The 13,917-nt window shown below is 40.5% G+C and overlaps 1 protein-coding gene across 6 annotated transcripts in view; it reads left to right on the top strand.

The window, feature by feature from the left end:
• Positions 1-344: 344 nt before the first annotated feature.
• Positions 345-13,917, top strand: part of GABRB1 (gamma-aminobutyric acid type A receptor beta1 subunit) — a 125,102-nt gene continuing 111,529 nt past the window's right edge. For 5 of the 6 annotated variants that reach the window (XR_001873034.1, XR_001873033.1, XR_001873029.1 and 2 more), the window contains exons 1-3: positions 345-399; positions 499-590; positions 668-735. Coding sequence is in view for 2 of the 6 variants with exons in the window: in XM_017804217.1 (XP_017659706.1) it covers positions 518-590; positions 668-735 (141 nt within the window). In the remaining 4 variants the exon portion in view is untranslated. Of the gene's footprint in view, positions 400-498; positions 591-667; positions 736-3,697; positions 3,862-13,917 lie in introns of those variants that run through there. The other variant, XM_017804225.1, reaches the window with a different exon arrangement.

The following is a 13,917-nucleotide window of genomic DNA, read 5'->3' as shown; positions in this document are numbered from 1 at the left end:
TTTCACACAGAGGTGCCCTCAGCAGTCTCTTGACGGGAAGCCCCCGCTCTAGCTGGCTGAGGGGGGCGCACCCGGCAGTGGCTGCCCCTCGCTCACAGCAGCCCGGAGCTCTCAGTCCCGCCGTGTCCCGCCAGCCCCGGGGCTTCGCCGCCCTCAGCGCTCCCGCTGCACCTGTTGCGGCAGGGCCGGCCCGGCCCAGGGGGGCAGGGGGCGCCCCCGGGACCGCGGCGCTCGGCGCATGCGCTCCGCCGTCGGGAATTGTTGCTTCTCGCCGCTCCGCGCCAAGTTCCAGCGCGCGGCGCGTACCCCGTGAGCGGCCGCCGGGATGGGGGCGGCGGCCGGGCGGGCCGGACCGTGGGAGCTGCTGCTGGCGCTGGCCGTGGCGTGCGCGGCGCGCAGGTGAGCGCCGCCAGCATGCGGAGGGAGGCAGGGAGGGAGGGAGGCGGGCGCGGGGCGCCCCGGCGGCCTCCCTAACCCAGCCTGTGCTCCTTCCCGCAGCGCCGACGGGCCCAGCAACATGTCCTACGTGAAGGAGACAGTGGACAGGCTGCTCCAGGGCTACGACATCCGCCTCCGCCCCGACTTCGGAGGTGAGGCGCCCGCGCTCCCCCGACCCGCGCTCCGGCCCCCCGCGGTGCGCTAACGCCGCCTCCCGCTCCCCCCGCAGGTCCGCCCGTGGACGTGGGCATGCGGATAGAGATCGCCAGCATCGACCTGGTCTCCGAAGTCAACATGGTGAGTGACCCGCGAGCCAGGGCGCTGGAGCCCGGGCGCCGTCCCGCCGGTGCGGGGGCAGCCGGAGCCACGGGGCTGGGAGCCCGGCTACCTACCGAGCCGCGGCAAGTGCTACAAAACAACCAAGCATGTTACAGTTGCTAGGAAAAGTTATTTTGCATTTTTGAGATAACGTTGGCACGCCTGCGGTAGCACTTCAGAGGAGCCCTGCCTTGGTCAAAATACTTGCTGAAGGTTTGAGGTTCTGAGTCCCGCCTTGCCCTGGTTTGCCGTTTGCGTAGTCAAAAGCTGTCTTCGGAAACGTTGGAGTTTCTTGAGCTGTAGCAGCAGATGACCAGATGTGCGTGTTTTCATGTTAAGTTATTAAAAGAGTTAGACACTTCACTTTGCAATCTAGTGGCCTTGAGTAAAAAGTGCAAAGAGAAAATAAAAAGGAGCTTCTAGAAAACACTCTTGTAGAAGGGAAAGAATAACGACATTGCAGAATAAGTAAAAAGGATGTTTCTAGCTATCAAAATCAGAAAAGTCTCATAGCTACCGATGTGAAACATACTGCATTTGATTTCAGATCTACAGCAAGAAGGAATGCTAATAGACATGCAGGCTTAAAGAGCAAACGTGTCTGTTTAGTGCCTGCTTCTTTTGACAGCCCTTTCCCAGAAGAAAACGAAAAATCAGTTGTAAGTTTTAACATTATACAAAATCATGTTGAATTAGTCTGCACCATGGGCATTTTGCTCTCAGTCTCTTATGTTTGATCTCATATGAAAACCTTTCTCATATGAAAATGCTTTCTGTACATAGGGGAATACCTACTTAGTTAAAAGAAGCTAGAAACCTTACATTTCCATCCTGATCAGCAGTTTATTTTATTGGGTGATATTTGCCCATGCAAAGTAATTTACTCAAGAGTGGGAATTTCTTCCTTGATGTATTAGTTAATAGCTGTCATTAAAACAATCTCTTCAGAGATTGTTTTCATTTTCATATTTAGTTTTTTTCTGTTGTTTGTTGTATATACACAGCTTATGTTTGTTTGTAACTGTTATATTTGCTTATGAATATGGATGGCAGAATGGGGAGGCAAGGAGAGTTGTCATGTTGTGTGTAGCACGCTAGGTTCTGCAGACTGCTAATGCCACTCAAAGAGAACATTTTGCAAGTTTCAGCTCCTGGAGTTCTTGTTGCTGTATTGTACTTTCAGGGAGGAACATGGTAGAGACAGTGCAGATGAGGCAGAGAAATCAGAACATGGACCTTATCAAAATTGTCAAAGAACAAATATACTCCAACTCCAAACTATTCCTCCCACCCTGTAATGGGATTGCTGCTTCTACAAAGCATTACACCTGGGAAAAGCCAAACAGACCAAACAACAAAATACCTGTTCTGAAAGGTCCAGAATTTGTAACATCTCAGCGCCAGAAATATTATTAATCTGTGGATGTGGCAGTTCCCAATCGCAATCTCATGGGGCATTAATTGCATCAGTTCACAGTTACATCCTGGATCCATCAAAGCTTTCTTCTCCATTCTAACACTTGCACAGCCCCTGGGAAACTGTAATTTGAACCTTCTGATTTTTGATTAGGGGAAGTTACATACCAGATGGATTCTTTGAGCTAGGAGGGCAGCTTGACTAAAACTAGTCAAAAAGTAGGAAAATGTTTTCATTTCATAAAATGCCGCATCTCACAGCAGAAGGAATCAACCATTCCCAGTTATAGCCAATAGCCCATTACTTAAGGCAAAACACGCGAAAAAAAGTCTGCATTCTGAATCAGTCTGAAAGGGCTTGCCCGTATCACAAGTGCTACCTGTACATACCCATGTGTAGAGTGTTCTTTGTTGTAACATCTTTATTGTGTTGCTAGAGGCTGTTTGCCTGGTTTTGGACAATGACCAATTATTTCATCCGTCATTGCAAAACTGAGGGAATTGACATCTTGGCTTAAGAAACGTTTTTCTACCTAGTAAAATAATGCTTTTTTCTAGTACTTTTTTTTTCTGAGAAATCACATCCTTGAGATGCTTAATGTTGCAGTCACATGTGAATTGTTTACCTTCTCTTCTTTTAAACTGTTGTCTGATAGATTTTTCTATTTTTAATTTTTTAGTAAGAGCTACCATTCTTGGCTTCAGACCCAGAAATGTTTTTCAGAAGCTCCTAATTTATAGCTTCTTTTTTTGCTATAGGGCAGTTTTCTTACTGAAGGAAAGGAAATGAGCAACACCCTCATCATGTGAGCTCCTCCTGGCAAGAGAGTCTGGTTGGATTCCACCAGAATTCAGCCAGTCTCACCTTAGCAGTATTGGAGGGAGTTGTCTTATCCCTTGGTTTTCCTCAGGAACATGAAACCTTATACCGAGAATGACAGAGACAGCTATTCCAAATCATAGTACCCACAGGGTTAAAGTTTGTATTCCAGTCTCAATGCCTAAATAAGAGTGAAGATTAATGTATATATATATATAGGCTATGAAGGAGGTGTTCTCCTTTGGTGCATTAGCTGGACTTTGTCATGGCTGTAGGATGTCTGCCAAGTGAACAGACTGATTTGTATGTCCAAATAAATCCAGTCCTCAGGTAAAAAGTTGAAATATAGACAACAGAATTATTTTGAATTCTCTGAACACCAGTAGTAATAACTGCCTGTTCAAGCAGCTTGTCTGGTTGTAGTGTCTTCTTCTAATATACTAAACTATTGTGAAATACTTTACTAATACTTAACTAATGAACTGAAACTTGCACAGTCTTGAAGTCAGCTGTTCCGTTATTTCTCCCTGAGTACTTGGTCCTCATCTGTTCAGCTCTTTAAACATTGTTTTATAGCTGCTTGGTAGTTCAATAATACTGTGGTGAGCTGCCATAGCAACTTTTGCAGAAGGATTATTTGAAGCATTCATTCTTATGACTCTTCCATTTGACATCAGATGTGTTGTCTTATGTTGATTTTTGCAGGTAATAAGCTGAAGAGCTTGTCAGACAATGAACAAGCAGGAGAAGTAGAATGTAAAAGTCCCAGAGACCGTTGCCCAGTTTCTCCCTGATATACTTGAAGTTTTAGAGTTTCCATCAGATTTGCACATCCTTGCTACAGTTACTGGAAGCATTCTTTTCCAAAGGTACAAGGTGACCCTTGACTTTGTCTCAGTTAATGACTGCTCAGCTAACTTTCATCCATGACAGAGTTCCTTTAGAAGTATATTGGACATATACATTAATATAAAGATTTCATTAAGAATCATGCTATGACTAAATCTATTAAGCTGCTGTGATGTCTGGTTTACTCTGATACCTTTATGTGGTTAACAGAAGGTGCTGCTTGTACATCAAGAATAAACATGGATAGCATGATTGATGGTAACTACTGTCAAGCTTCAGAGCATGCAAATAAATAACATATTGCTGTATCTACTAGGAAACAGTCAAGACTAGACTCTAAAAAAAATCACATGGTTCATGACTTAATTTTCTCTAAAATATATTTCTTACTGAAGAAAAAGTGTTAAAACCTTTATGATAGGCAAAAGATAGCTGTACATATTTTAAAGTTTAAAAAAAATTCATATGATAAATAACTTCTTTTAGAGCAGTTAAAAGAGACATCAAGAAGCAGATAAAAAAAAGCCTTTTTTTTTATTTTGGGAACACTGACCTACCATACTGATTTTACACTAATGATGATGTAGTTTCTATGATCACAGACTGAAGGTTTTGTGTCTCAGCAAAAAGAGGTTAAAGAAAACACGGAAAGAATGTTCAATTGTCTAGCTTCTCTACACTAGTACTTAAGGCTCTTACATTTATAATTGGTTAGCAGACTCCAGAGGCAGAACTTCCCTTAACATTAATAAACATATGTATGTATATATATGTACAAACAGAAGTTTTTCAAATTTGCCTGTAAATCCAGAGGAAGGACATGGAATCCTCCAGGGCCTAGAAGAGCAGAAGGCCTTCACCTTACTTTAGGGCTGATGCCAGCCAGGTGGCTGTGGCATCCTATACTGGTAGATGTTTAGTCAAGATAAGCTAAATCTGTGGGTTTAAACACTGAGCTGAGCTGGGTAACCAAGGCACTTAGTTTGACCATTAATGCTGGCAGGCCAGTGCTCATGCATTAGACCCAAGCTTTAAGAATGGTGGAAAGACATATGGATGCAGGTTATCTTAAGACACTTTTTGCAGATTGAGAAAGACTAAGTTTACAGACATAGCCAGAGTTTCACAGGTCTTGTTCTTTCTCCCTGTCTTGATTAAGTTTCTTGAGAATTAGCTTAGGGGCCATTGTGAATCTCAATGTAGGAAACAAACTCTACAACAGGAAACCAAATTGGCATTATGAACTCCATCTCATGCCTCTTTGAATCAGAGCATCCAAGTCTCATTGTTTGTGATCTTAAGTCTGGTTCATATAGAACTAAAAAGTCAAAAACTCCTTCAGTTCAGCCAGGGTGGCAACGCAATTGATCAGGGTAGTCATAGTGACAAGAAATGCTCCTTGGTCTAAATATATTTACCTGACGATGTTCATACAGATTAAACTGATTTTTTTTTTTCAAAAGACATAAAGCTCAATAATTACTAATTAAAATTTGCTTAGCTGTAGGGCAAAAGAAGTACTTTTCTGTTACATAGCATCTATCCTAAAGAACATGAAGGATATGCAAAAGCACTTTTAAATGAATATTAATACAAATATTTGGCAATTTTTTTTTTTCAGCACATGTGGAAAAACTAATCAGGTAGTAATACATAAAGGTCAAATTATTTTGTCACTGCCTATTCCAAACAGGAGTAATTATATTAAAGAGTGAAACATGGAATGAATGTAGAAATTGGCAGCCTGAGGTTAAACGACTGGGTCACTGTCACTGGAAGTTTTGTTGGCTCATTTTTCATTTGACAAGAATAAGAGGTTCTTCAACAAAATTGGCAAGTAGGCAAAAAGTATAAAGCAGTAATGTAAATGTTGTTTTATATGATCCAGAAAGTGGATATATCTTAAGTTTTCAGAAGTTCAGTGAACTTGAGACCAGCTTCAGGGTTGATACAAACTGTATTCCAATTTTCTTTTTAGCCTGACTGGTGCAATACTTCCCTGATTTCAAGGTTTAAACAAACTAGGTATGAATGCCCTTTAGAGAAGATGCAATTCTTTTATCTAGTGTTAAACTCACAATTCACTGCAAGGGCAACTCACCTGACTCCCACAGTTGTTTCTCTTTCTAGCCACTGCAGGTGGCTTATCCTCACTTTTCAGCTTTTCTCAAGAGCTGATCAGCTCAGTTCTGATCTGTGTGCTTCATCTTTTAGCCCAGATTTAACACCTGACACCACAGGGCATCCTGACATGCCTGTAGTCTAGCCAGATAATAAAACTTGTGCAGAGTTTACATTTCTGAAGACAAGAAATAAAGTGGTCACACTTCCCATTTGTTCAAAAAGTATTCTAGGAATTCAACAGAATAGCACAAGTTAACAACAGACAGAAAATAAGTAGAATCGGTTGATTTTAACATTTTATTTTAGTAGCTGCTTCTTACGTTTTTGTTTCTTTCATGGAGTAAACAAACAAACAAAACCCAAACCAACTTTAAGTTTGAAATATGATGGTATTATTGTGATGAACTGTCAAAAATCTCTTCCGCTGGAGTGAGCAAGTAACCATCTGCAAAGGAAAGGACCACACATTTTCTTAACTATGCCCCAAAACACTTCTCCAGCCAGATCTAAAATCTACAGTTAATCAATTGTATCACAGTGGTGCCTATGGAATTACCTGAAATTATGGAGTGACACCTTCCCCCTATTTAGTGGAAGCTTTAGCACTCAGTTTGGGGTGTCTAGGATTTAACTAAATGAGTTACTTGTAATGAGACAGGCCTTGTAGTTGTGTGGATGAGAAAATGCAAGGTTTTCTCCAGCACTGCCTATTTTGTGCATCCACATCAAACATCATGGCTGTGCTGTGACCACTGGAAATGTCCAGCTTGTGATCTGTTAGCATGCACAAATCCCACAGTTCAGTGGCACAAACCTTTTGAAACATTCAGGGTCCCAGATGATTCTTTAATAATGGAAGAGCCAATGATTAACACAAAAGACCCATTCCCCAAAATAAACTGCTTTCTAAAAAAAAAGAAAAATAAAGCCATAAAAATTAAATTTTAAGTTCTACCAGGAAGATGAAAGATGTGTCTGTGTGCAGGACAGGACAAGGGCTTAATTAAAACCTTCTTTTTTCATTTTTCACAATTGCATTGCTCCTTTACTTCTGATTTTGCAGAGAATCTTCCAAACTAAGCATTTTTCTCCATGAGAAAATTTAAGGGATAAATTTCAAGCTACTGCAAAACTTAGTGATTTTTTTTTTTTTTTTGTAATCAGCTTTACTTTATACTCTATTGCCTGAAAAGTTTCCTAACTCCTCTAGGCTGTATTAATAAAGTATCTGCCAACTGCAGTTCAGTACAGACCTGGAGCTGAAGCTGTGCAACCAAGAGAGGGAACATTCACAGCACCAGTTCACTGTGAGGTGGAAAAAGATACCAGCCTCAGTGGAAGAACAGTAACAAGCTCCAAGGCTGTTACCAGAAAGATTTGTTCCTGTTCGCAGGATGCCAAGTACTCTGACAACAGCTGAAACTGTTAAATCAAACCCAAAGATTGTCTTCATTCAAAGTATCCCCAGCTGATGTGTTTTGTTGATCGTTGTGTTCCAAACAGCTGCTGCTTGGAAGAGTTCTCTAGGGTGTCTCATCTTCCATTCATATCAAGTGTGCTGTACTTCAGAGCATTAGTAAAGACTGAAAAAACAGTTAAGAGCTTCTAGCAGATGATGCAAAAGTCCAAGATGGCTACCAGAAAGATTTTAGACTTTAATGCTCTTTGAGGCTCCTTTTTTTCTAGAAAGAGAACTCAGGATCTCAAGGCGTGTATTTTCATGCTTGTAAAATTCCCTTTCCCTCAAATGCACACAAAAAAAAAATGCCTGTAACTCTGGCACTGCTCCCAAAACATATTTAAATGAAATTATTTCCACCTCAAATGCTAACTACTGCAAATATGTTCACAAGGAAATTGGTAGTAGGAATCCCTGAATAATCTAGCAGAATAACACCAGAAAATGCAGCCTGTTTGACTCTTTCTTTAAGCAGTAGCTCTGTATTAAGATTTACATGGGCTGGAGAATGTAGATTAGATTTCTTGCCTATCAACCTTCACAATACCCTTTCAAGATTAAAAGGTTGCTTTTGGCCAAAGCAGTTTCATACTGAGGTTTGCTTCATCCTGTTCTGGGGCAAATCCTTAATGGTTTGTTTTACATCATGAACCAAGGAAAGGCAATTTAAAAGACTGAAAGGCATTCTAGAAAGCTGCATTATCACTCAGACATCAACCTTATGGCAAGATTAAGTTGTATGGTTTTAAATACTCATGATAGAGTATGTAGTTTCAAAGCAAAGATTATTGATTTCAGACCACCAAACTTAATTAAAGGTTGGAATAAATGTTCTCTATTAAAATTCATCAATACATTTGACTGAGAAGGAAGAATTTCAGTCATGTCTTTTTTAATTGTCTATAGAAAGAACTGAAGAGACAGCAAAGTTAAACAGATAAACAGTGTCTAACTATTGTGCAGAATCTTTATCATATTAAAAGAGCAGTACAGTTAATTTCCCAGCATATTTATAACCTGCAGAGCCTTTTAAGTGTAAGTGAAGTAACATGAGTAGAAGTCTGCTGGAGGTAGATATCTTCATGCTTGTGTATCTCAGGAGCTTCTGGAAGTACTAATTCTTAAATGCACTGAGGATTCTGGTCCCATCCAAATGAACTAGGTGCTGATTCATTGTTTTCAATGAATATGCTTATAGATAATATTTTTCACACCACTAAAATGAAGTACATATTAGCTTTACCAGCTCAACAGTTTACTCAGCAGCTTGCAGGAGCAGTCTGGCTCCCTGGTTTACATCAGTTTTAAACCTTTGTTTCTTTATAATTTTCTATGGTGTTAGTCTTCACAGCATGAGAGACTAACCAAGCCTGGAATAATGCACTCCCACCCTGTGTTCTTCCATTATGATTTATCCTTTCTTGAACCAATTTTTTATAAACAATTCGCTTGTCAAAACAATACACTGGTCAAGGAGAGAAATGGATGAGGTTCAGAGGCTTCATACATATTAGTGCATTTCACAGGCAGTGCAGCTTTGTCACAGGTGTCATATGAAGGAAACGAAACATGAGATTAACAGCCATTCTGGGTTTATTTTAACTACTGTGCCAGAACCAACTAGGGGGAAAAAAAAAAGTTGCAAAATATCAGTAACATGCTGGGAAACAAATCTGCAGTGACAGACTTCACACTTGTTCAATGCTCCATGGATTTCTAAACTCATAGGGAGCAAATACACTGTCATTGTGGTGTCAATTGGAAATGAATCCTGAACATAGATCTTTTCAGTTCCCACTGAAGAACTGAAAGAGTCAGTTCTTTCAGTCAAGAGAAATGAGTTTGTTTTCCAGAAGCACACTGAGGGTATGAATTTCTGATATGTTAAAGATCATTTACATTTCATATAATACATTCTTTCTTTTTAATTATTCTTAGTAGAAACATAGAGTAAGCACAAAGCAGATGATGAGAAGGACTAGCAGATATGAGGAAAATATAAAGACAAAACATAAAGTAGTAAACCATCAAATCACAGCAATCATCATGGCTCTTCTCACCAATGTGACATGGTCTGGTCTATCAGAGAAAGTTTATCTCTGAGGACATTTTTATATTGGATCAATTCAGTGAACCAGTTTCAAATATGAAGCTAAAAATTCCTCCTCCTTCTGGAGTGTCTGATCCCAATGGCCGTTTTGTCCCTCCAATGCCGAAAACCTTCTATACTGCTCTCTGTCATTTCAGATTCTTGGCTTGCAGTCAGCTTGGTTTTCCTTGCAGCTTTTTTACAATTTTCCTATTCCTGCTGCTATATTCATCCATAATAACCTAACGTTTTAATTAGGGGTTGCAGTAACCCCCCAATACAGGCTGGGGGTTAAACAGAGAGAGAGCAACCCTGCTGAGAAGGACTTGGGGGTGCTGGTGGATGAGAGGCTGGACATGAGCCAGCAATGTCCTCTCATAGCCCAGAAAGCCAATTGTATCCTGGGCTGCATCAAAAGCAGCATGGCCAAGAGGTTGAGGGAGGGAATTCTGCCCCTCTACTCCGCTCTGGTGAGACCCCACCTGCAGTGTTGTGTCCAGCTCTGGGTCCCCCAACATAAGAAGGTTGTGGACCTGCTGGAGCGAGTCCAGAGGAGGACCACCAACAGGATAAGAGGGGTGGAGTGCTTCCCCTATGAGGAAAGGCTGAGAGAATTGGTATTGTTCAGCCTGGAGAAGACTCCAGGGGTGACCTAGTTGCGGCTTTCCAGTACCTGAAGGGAGCCTACAAGAAAGCTGAAGAGAGACTTTTTACAAGGGCATGTAGTGACAGGACATGGGGGAATAGCTTCAAACAAAAAGAGAGTAGGTTTGGATTAGATATTAGGAAGAAATTCTTTTCTGTGAGGGTGGTGAGGCACTGGAACAGGTTGCCTGGAGAAGTTGCGGATGCCCTGTCCCTGGAAGTGTTCAAGGCCAGGTTGGGCGTGGCTCTGAGCTACCTGGTTTAATGAAAGATGTCCCTGCCCATGGCAGGGGGGTTGGAACTAGATGATCTTGTCCTTCCCAGTCATAACTATTCTGTAATTTAAATGCTGACATAAGAAGCTGTCGGTCTTTCTGAAGTAGTCTGAGATCTCAGTCTCCTTATTCTATGCTGAGCCACCTCCAGTGGAAACAAAAGGAATGTGAACAACCACCTATGCATCTTCTTTTTTATTATTCATGTCTACAACACCATTATCAGAACGGCATACAAGCTTTAAAAGTCACAAATAAGAATCTCTTCTCTGTAGGTATAAGCAATCAACTATCTTTGACTTTATTTGTATATTTGAGAAATCAAAATAGGTCCATAATAGAAGCTTTGAAGCTTGTGCTGAAACTGGGGAAGTGTGTGAGTGTTAACACTTCTTCCTCCTGGCAATCATAACAGTCATTGTAGGGGCAGAACAAAGCTGTGAGTGGAGGTCCTGATTTCAAAGAAAAAGGCAGCAATTCAGTTGGCTTGGATCATGCTCATAAAGTGTTTCAGATGCTGGTGTCTTATATTTCACTCTTGTGTTCAGCAGGAGATCCGTTCCTACAGGGGTTATGTATTTTTGCATTAGGGAAGAAAAATCCATCTCAGGGGAGAGACTAAGTGCAACCCAAGTGTCAATTTATGTCCTTACATGGATTGTTTGTTTGTTTGTTTGTTTGTTTTGGCTGACTGTGGAAATGCAGCAATTCATCTGGCCCTCAGTTGCTTCTATGTTAAGATTTCTACCTTACAGGAATATTAAATGCATTGTATGAGTGTTCGTTTGGACAGTGAGCAAGTTTCTGCACAGTCAGGTAGAAAGAAAAGGCATACAGCCTGCAGCTAAAAAAGAATATATCCCTCATGACTGGTAATTTCAACACAGCATCATGGCTTATGACCCAGCTGGTCTGTTCTTACATCTCTACAACAGTATTTCTGCAGTCAGAAATCCCAAGACAGCACAAGATGTTGCATGGTAATTACATTTTCCTCAGTGGTATTGCTGAATGACATATTGTGATATATCAAGAGGCAGCTGTGAATTTAACTTGAGTCAGCACAGTAGACTTTGCCCAGTACTGTTGGTTTACAGATGAACATAGTGTGAAGAAGAAAGAGAAGTTTCTGAACACCTCACAGCATCATGCATACTCTGTCAGCATTAGATTTAAAAATACACATGATTCTGAGCTGTCTTGGGAAATCTTCATGTACTCATTATTTGTTCAGCTTACATATTCACTCTAATATTTAAGAACATATTGTTTGGAGAATGGTTTGACAGGAGAAGACGATAACGATACTCATTTACCAGAAGAATCAGATGTCAAAATATGAAGCTTACTCTTTATTCAGTTTTTCATGCCACTAAATGCCTATATCTTGTGATTAGTAGAACAAGTAAGCAGCATGCATGACTATTCTGTTAATAGGCTATTTAACCTTATTAAATTTCAGATCATTATTTTACCAGTTTTTGGAACATGACAACAAAATCAGAAGGCTTTGCTGATCTTTAAAGAGGTGGGCAGATTTTCACATATATCCTTCCATGATCATATTGTCTTTTGCAAGAAATTGCAAGGCTGGTATTTGGGGAGGAAGAAGCAATAGAGACTGACACAAATTCTGGTTTTTGTCTCACACACTTAGCAGGGCAGTTAACATGAGCAAAAATTCTCCTCTGTGGAAAAGATGTTTTTCTTTAAGTATTTGTGGAAGATTTTTAGTGCACCCTAACAAACAATAGCCTTCATGGAAAGTGTGTGGCTGATAAATGAAAAAGTCTTCCCAGACCTGCCATTCTTATTTCTTGAGAGGACACTTACTTCATTGAGTTCTCTGTTATGGCAGGCCCAATGTGCTCTGCAGAGTAGCAACTCTGCATTGCAGTTGCAGCCCTTTGGCCTCTTGGTAAGTTGTGTCTTATGCTGGGAGCAGCACTTTTAAAGTCAGGCATCCCTGAGGAGTACAAAGAGGTAGATACTAGTTTTAGTTCCTGGGTAGAGGAGCAGGTCAAGTACTTTGATTCCAAAGCGCTGCTACTGATGTGCTGGAATGCTAGTTGAGTGTAATAGTGCCAAATATCTTCAGTCTATCAGTCTACTAACCAGAGAGGTAATGCAGGTTGCTTAAAGTGACAAAGAGGGAAGTTTTTCTCCCTCCTCTAGATAATTTATTTGAAGGAACCTCATCTCTCTCTCTCTCTTAATCCTATTGTGCAAAGCTTATACTGATATTTCTTCAAGGTTAGGAAGATAAAGTTAGGCAGTAGGAAGACCTTGACAAAGATTTTTTTTTCCCTGCTTTATAATCTGTCACTCCTTAAATTCAAAGCAAGGAGCAATCCCCCAGCAATCCTTAGTGTCATGATTCTAGCATTACTGGCCCAGTTGGACAAGTAACTGAAAGACACCTAAAAATTGTATGGATATTAGGTGTGTTTTGGTGCATAAAATTGCTTCTTGGACTCATTTTTTTGGCCATGTCTCTACTAGAAAGATCATTCAAAGGCAACAGAAGGTAATATGGCTAGTGTGTGCCAATTGGAAATTTTCATTAGCTTGGCAAGAAGTCCCTTGATAACCTGGATAACACCCTGGGTGAACCAGTGTTAATAGCTGCTTAAAGATAACAGGAATTAAGAAAGACAAGATATTTAGATCCATGACAAAACCTGCTACCTTTGTTAAGAGGAAAGTATAGAAATCAACATGAAAGAAGTTATCTTACCTGGTCCATCCACTGAGTAAGGAGAATTTTGCTCTTCATTGTGTATTTTCTATGCTTACTCCAAGCCAGTTTAAAAGATTCCAGGAACTAAAATCAGAACATTGTTGAGCAGTGCTTCCCTATCTCAGTCAGGAAGTTCCCCTTTACTCCAGGACATTATTTCTCATCTGTTCATTTTATGAGTTTGTATCACATTTCCCAATACCTGCCTCTTTCACAAAAAGGTAAGTAATTTTGTCTCCTTTCTTTTACATTTCATAGTGCTTTTTTTCTTCAAGGTTTTCTCTGATATGATATCTTTAATGAAACAGCACATCACGTGTCAATACAAGTACCAGTCTCTGTAAGGATCTGCCTTAGGCTGGCTGGAAATATATGCTTGGTTACCTTGCTACTTCCTAGGTGTATATTCATACATGTCACTGAGAAAATGTAGCAACTAACATGTAATGCCATTACAGATCAGAGGATAAGAGTAGTCTATTTTGGAGTCATACTTTTCACTGTACAGTCATGTTGGATCAGAACCCATGCTCATCAACACTATTATGAATTGGCAGTAACTAGTCTGAAATGAGTGAATCAGATTCAGATGAAAGAGGACAAGCAACATAGTGTATTTTCAAAAGCCAACTTCTGCATATGTATGCATTCCAGAATAAAGCATCTTTCAGATGCTGGATGGAAGGTAATTATAATTCAGTGTATTATTCTCAAATCACATTTCTTTGTAATTTTTGTGCCTTA

The sequence above is a fragment of the Lepidothrix coronata genome, unplaced genomic scaffold, assembly GCF_001604755.1.
Source record: "Lepidothrix coronata isolate B3197 unplaced genomic scaffold, Lepidothrix_coronata-1.0 Scaffold0, whole genome shotgun sequence".
Classification (NCBI taxonomy): domain Eukaryota; kingdom Metazoa; phylum Chordata; class Aves; order Passeriformes; family Pipridae; genus Lepidothrix; species Lepidothrix coronata.
This window is presented reverse-complemented; position numbering and strand designations above follow the sequence as displayed.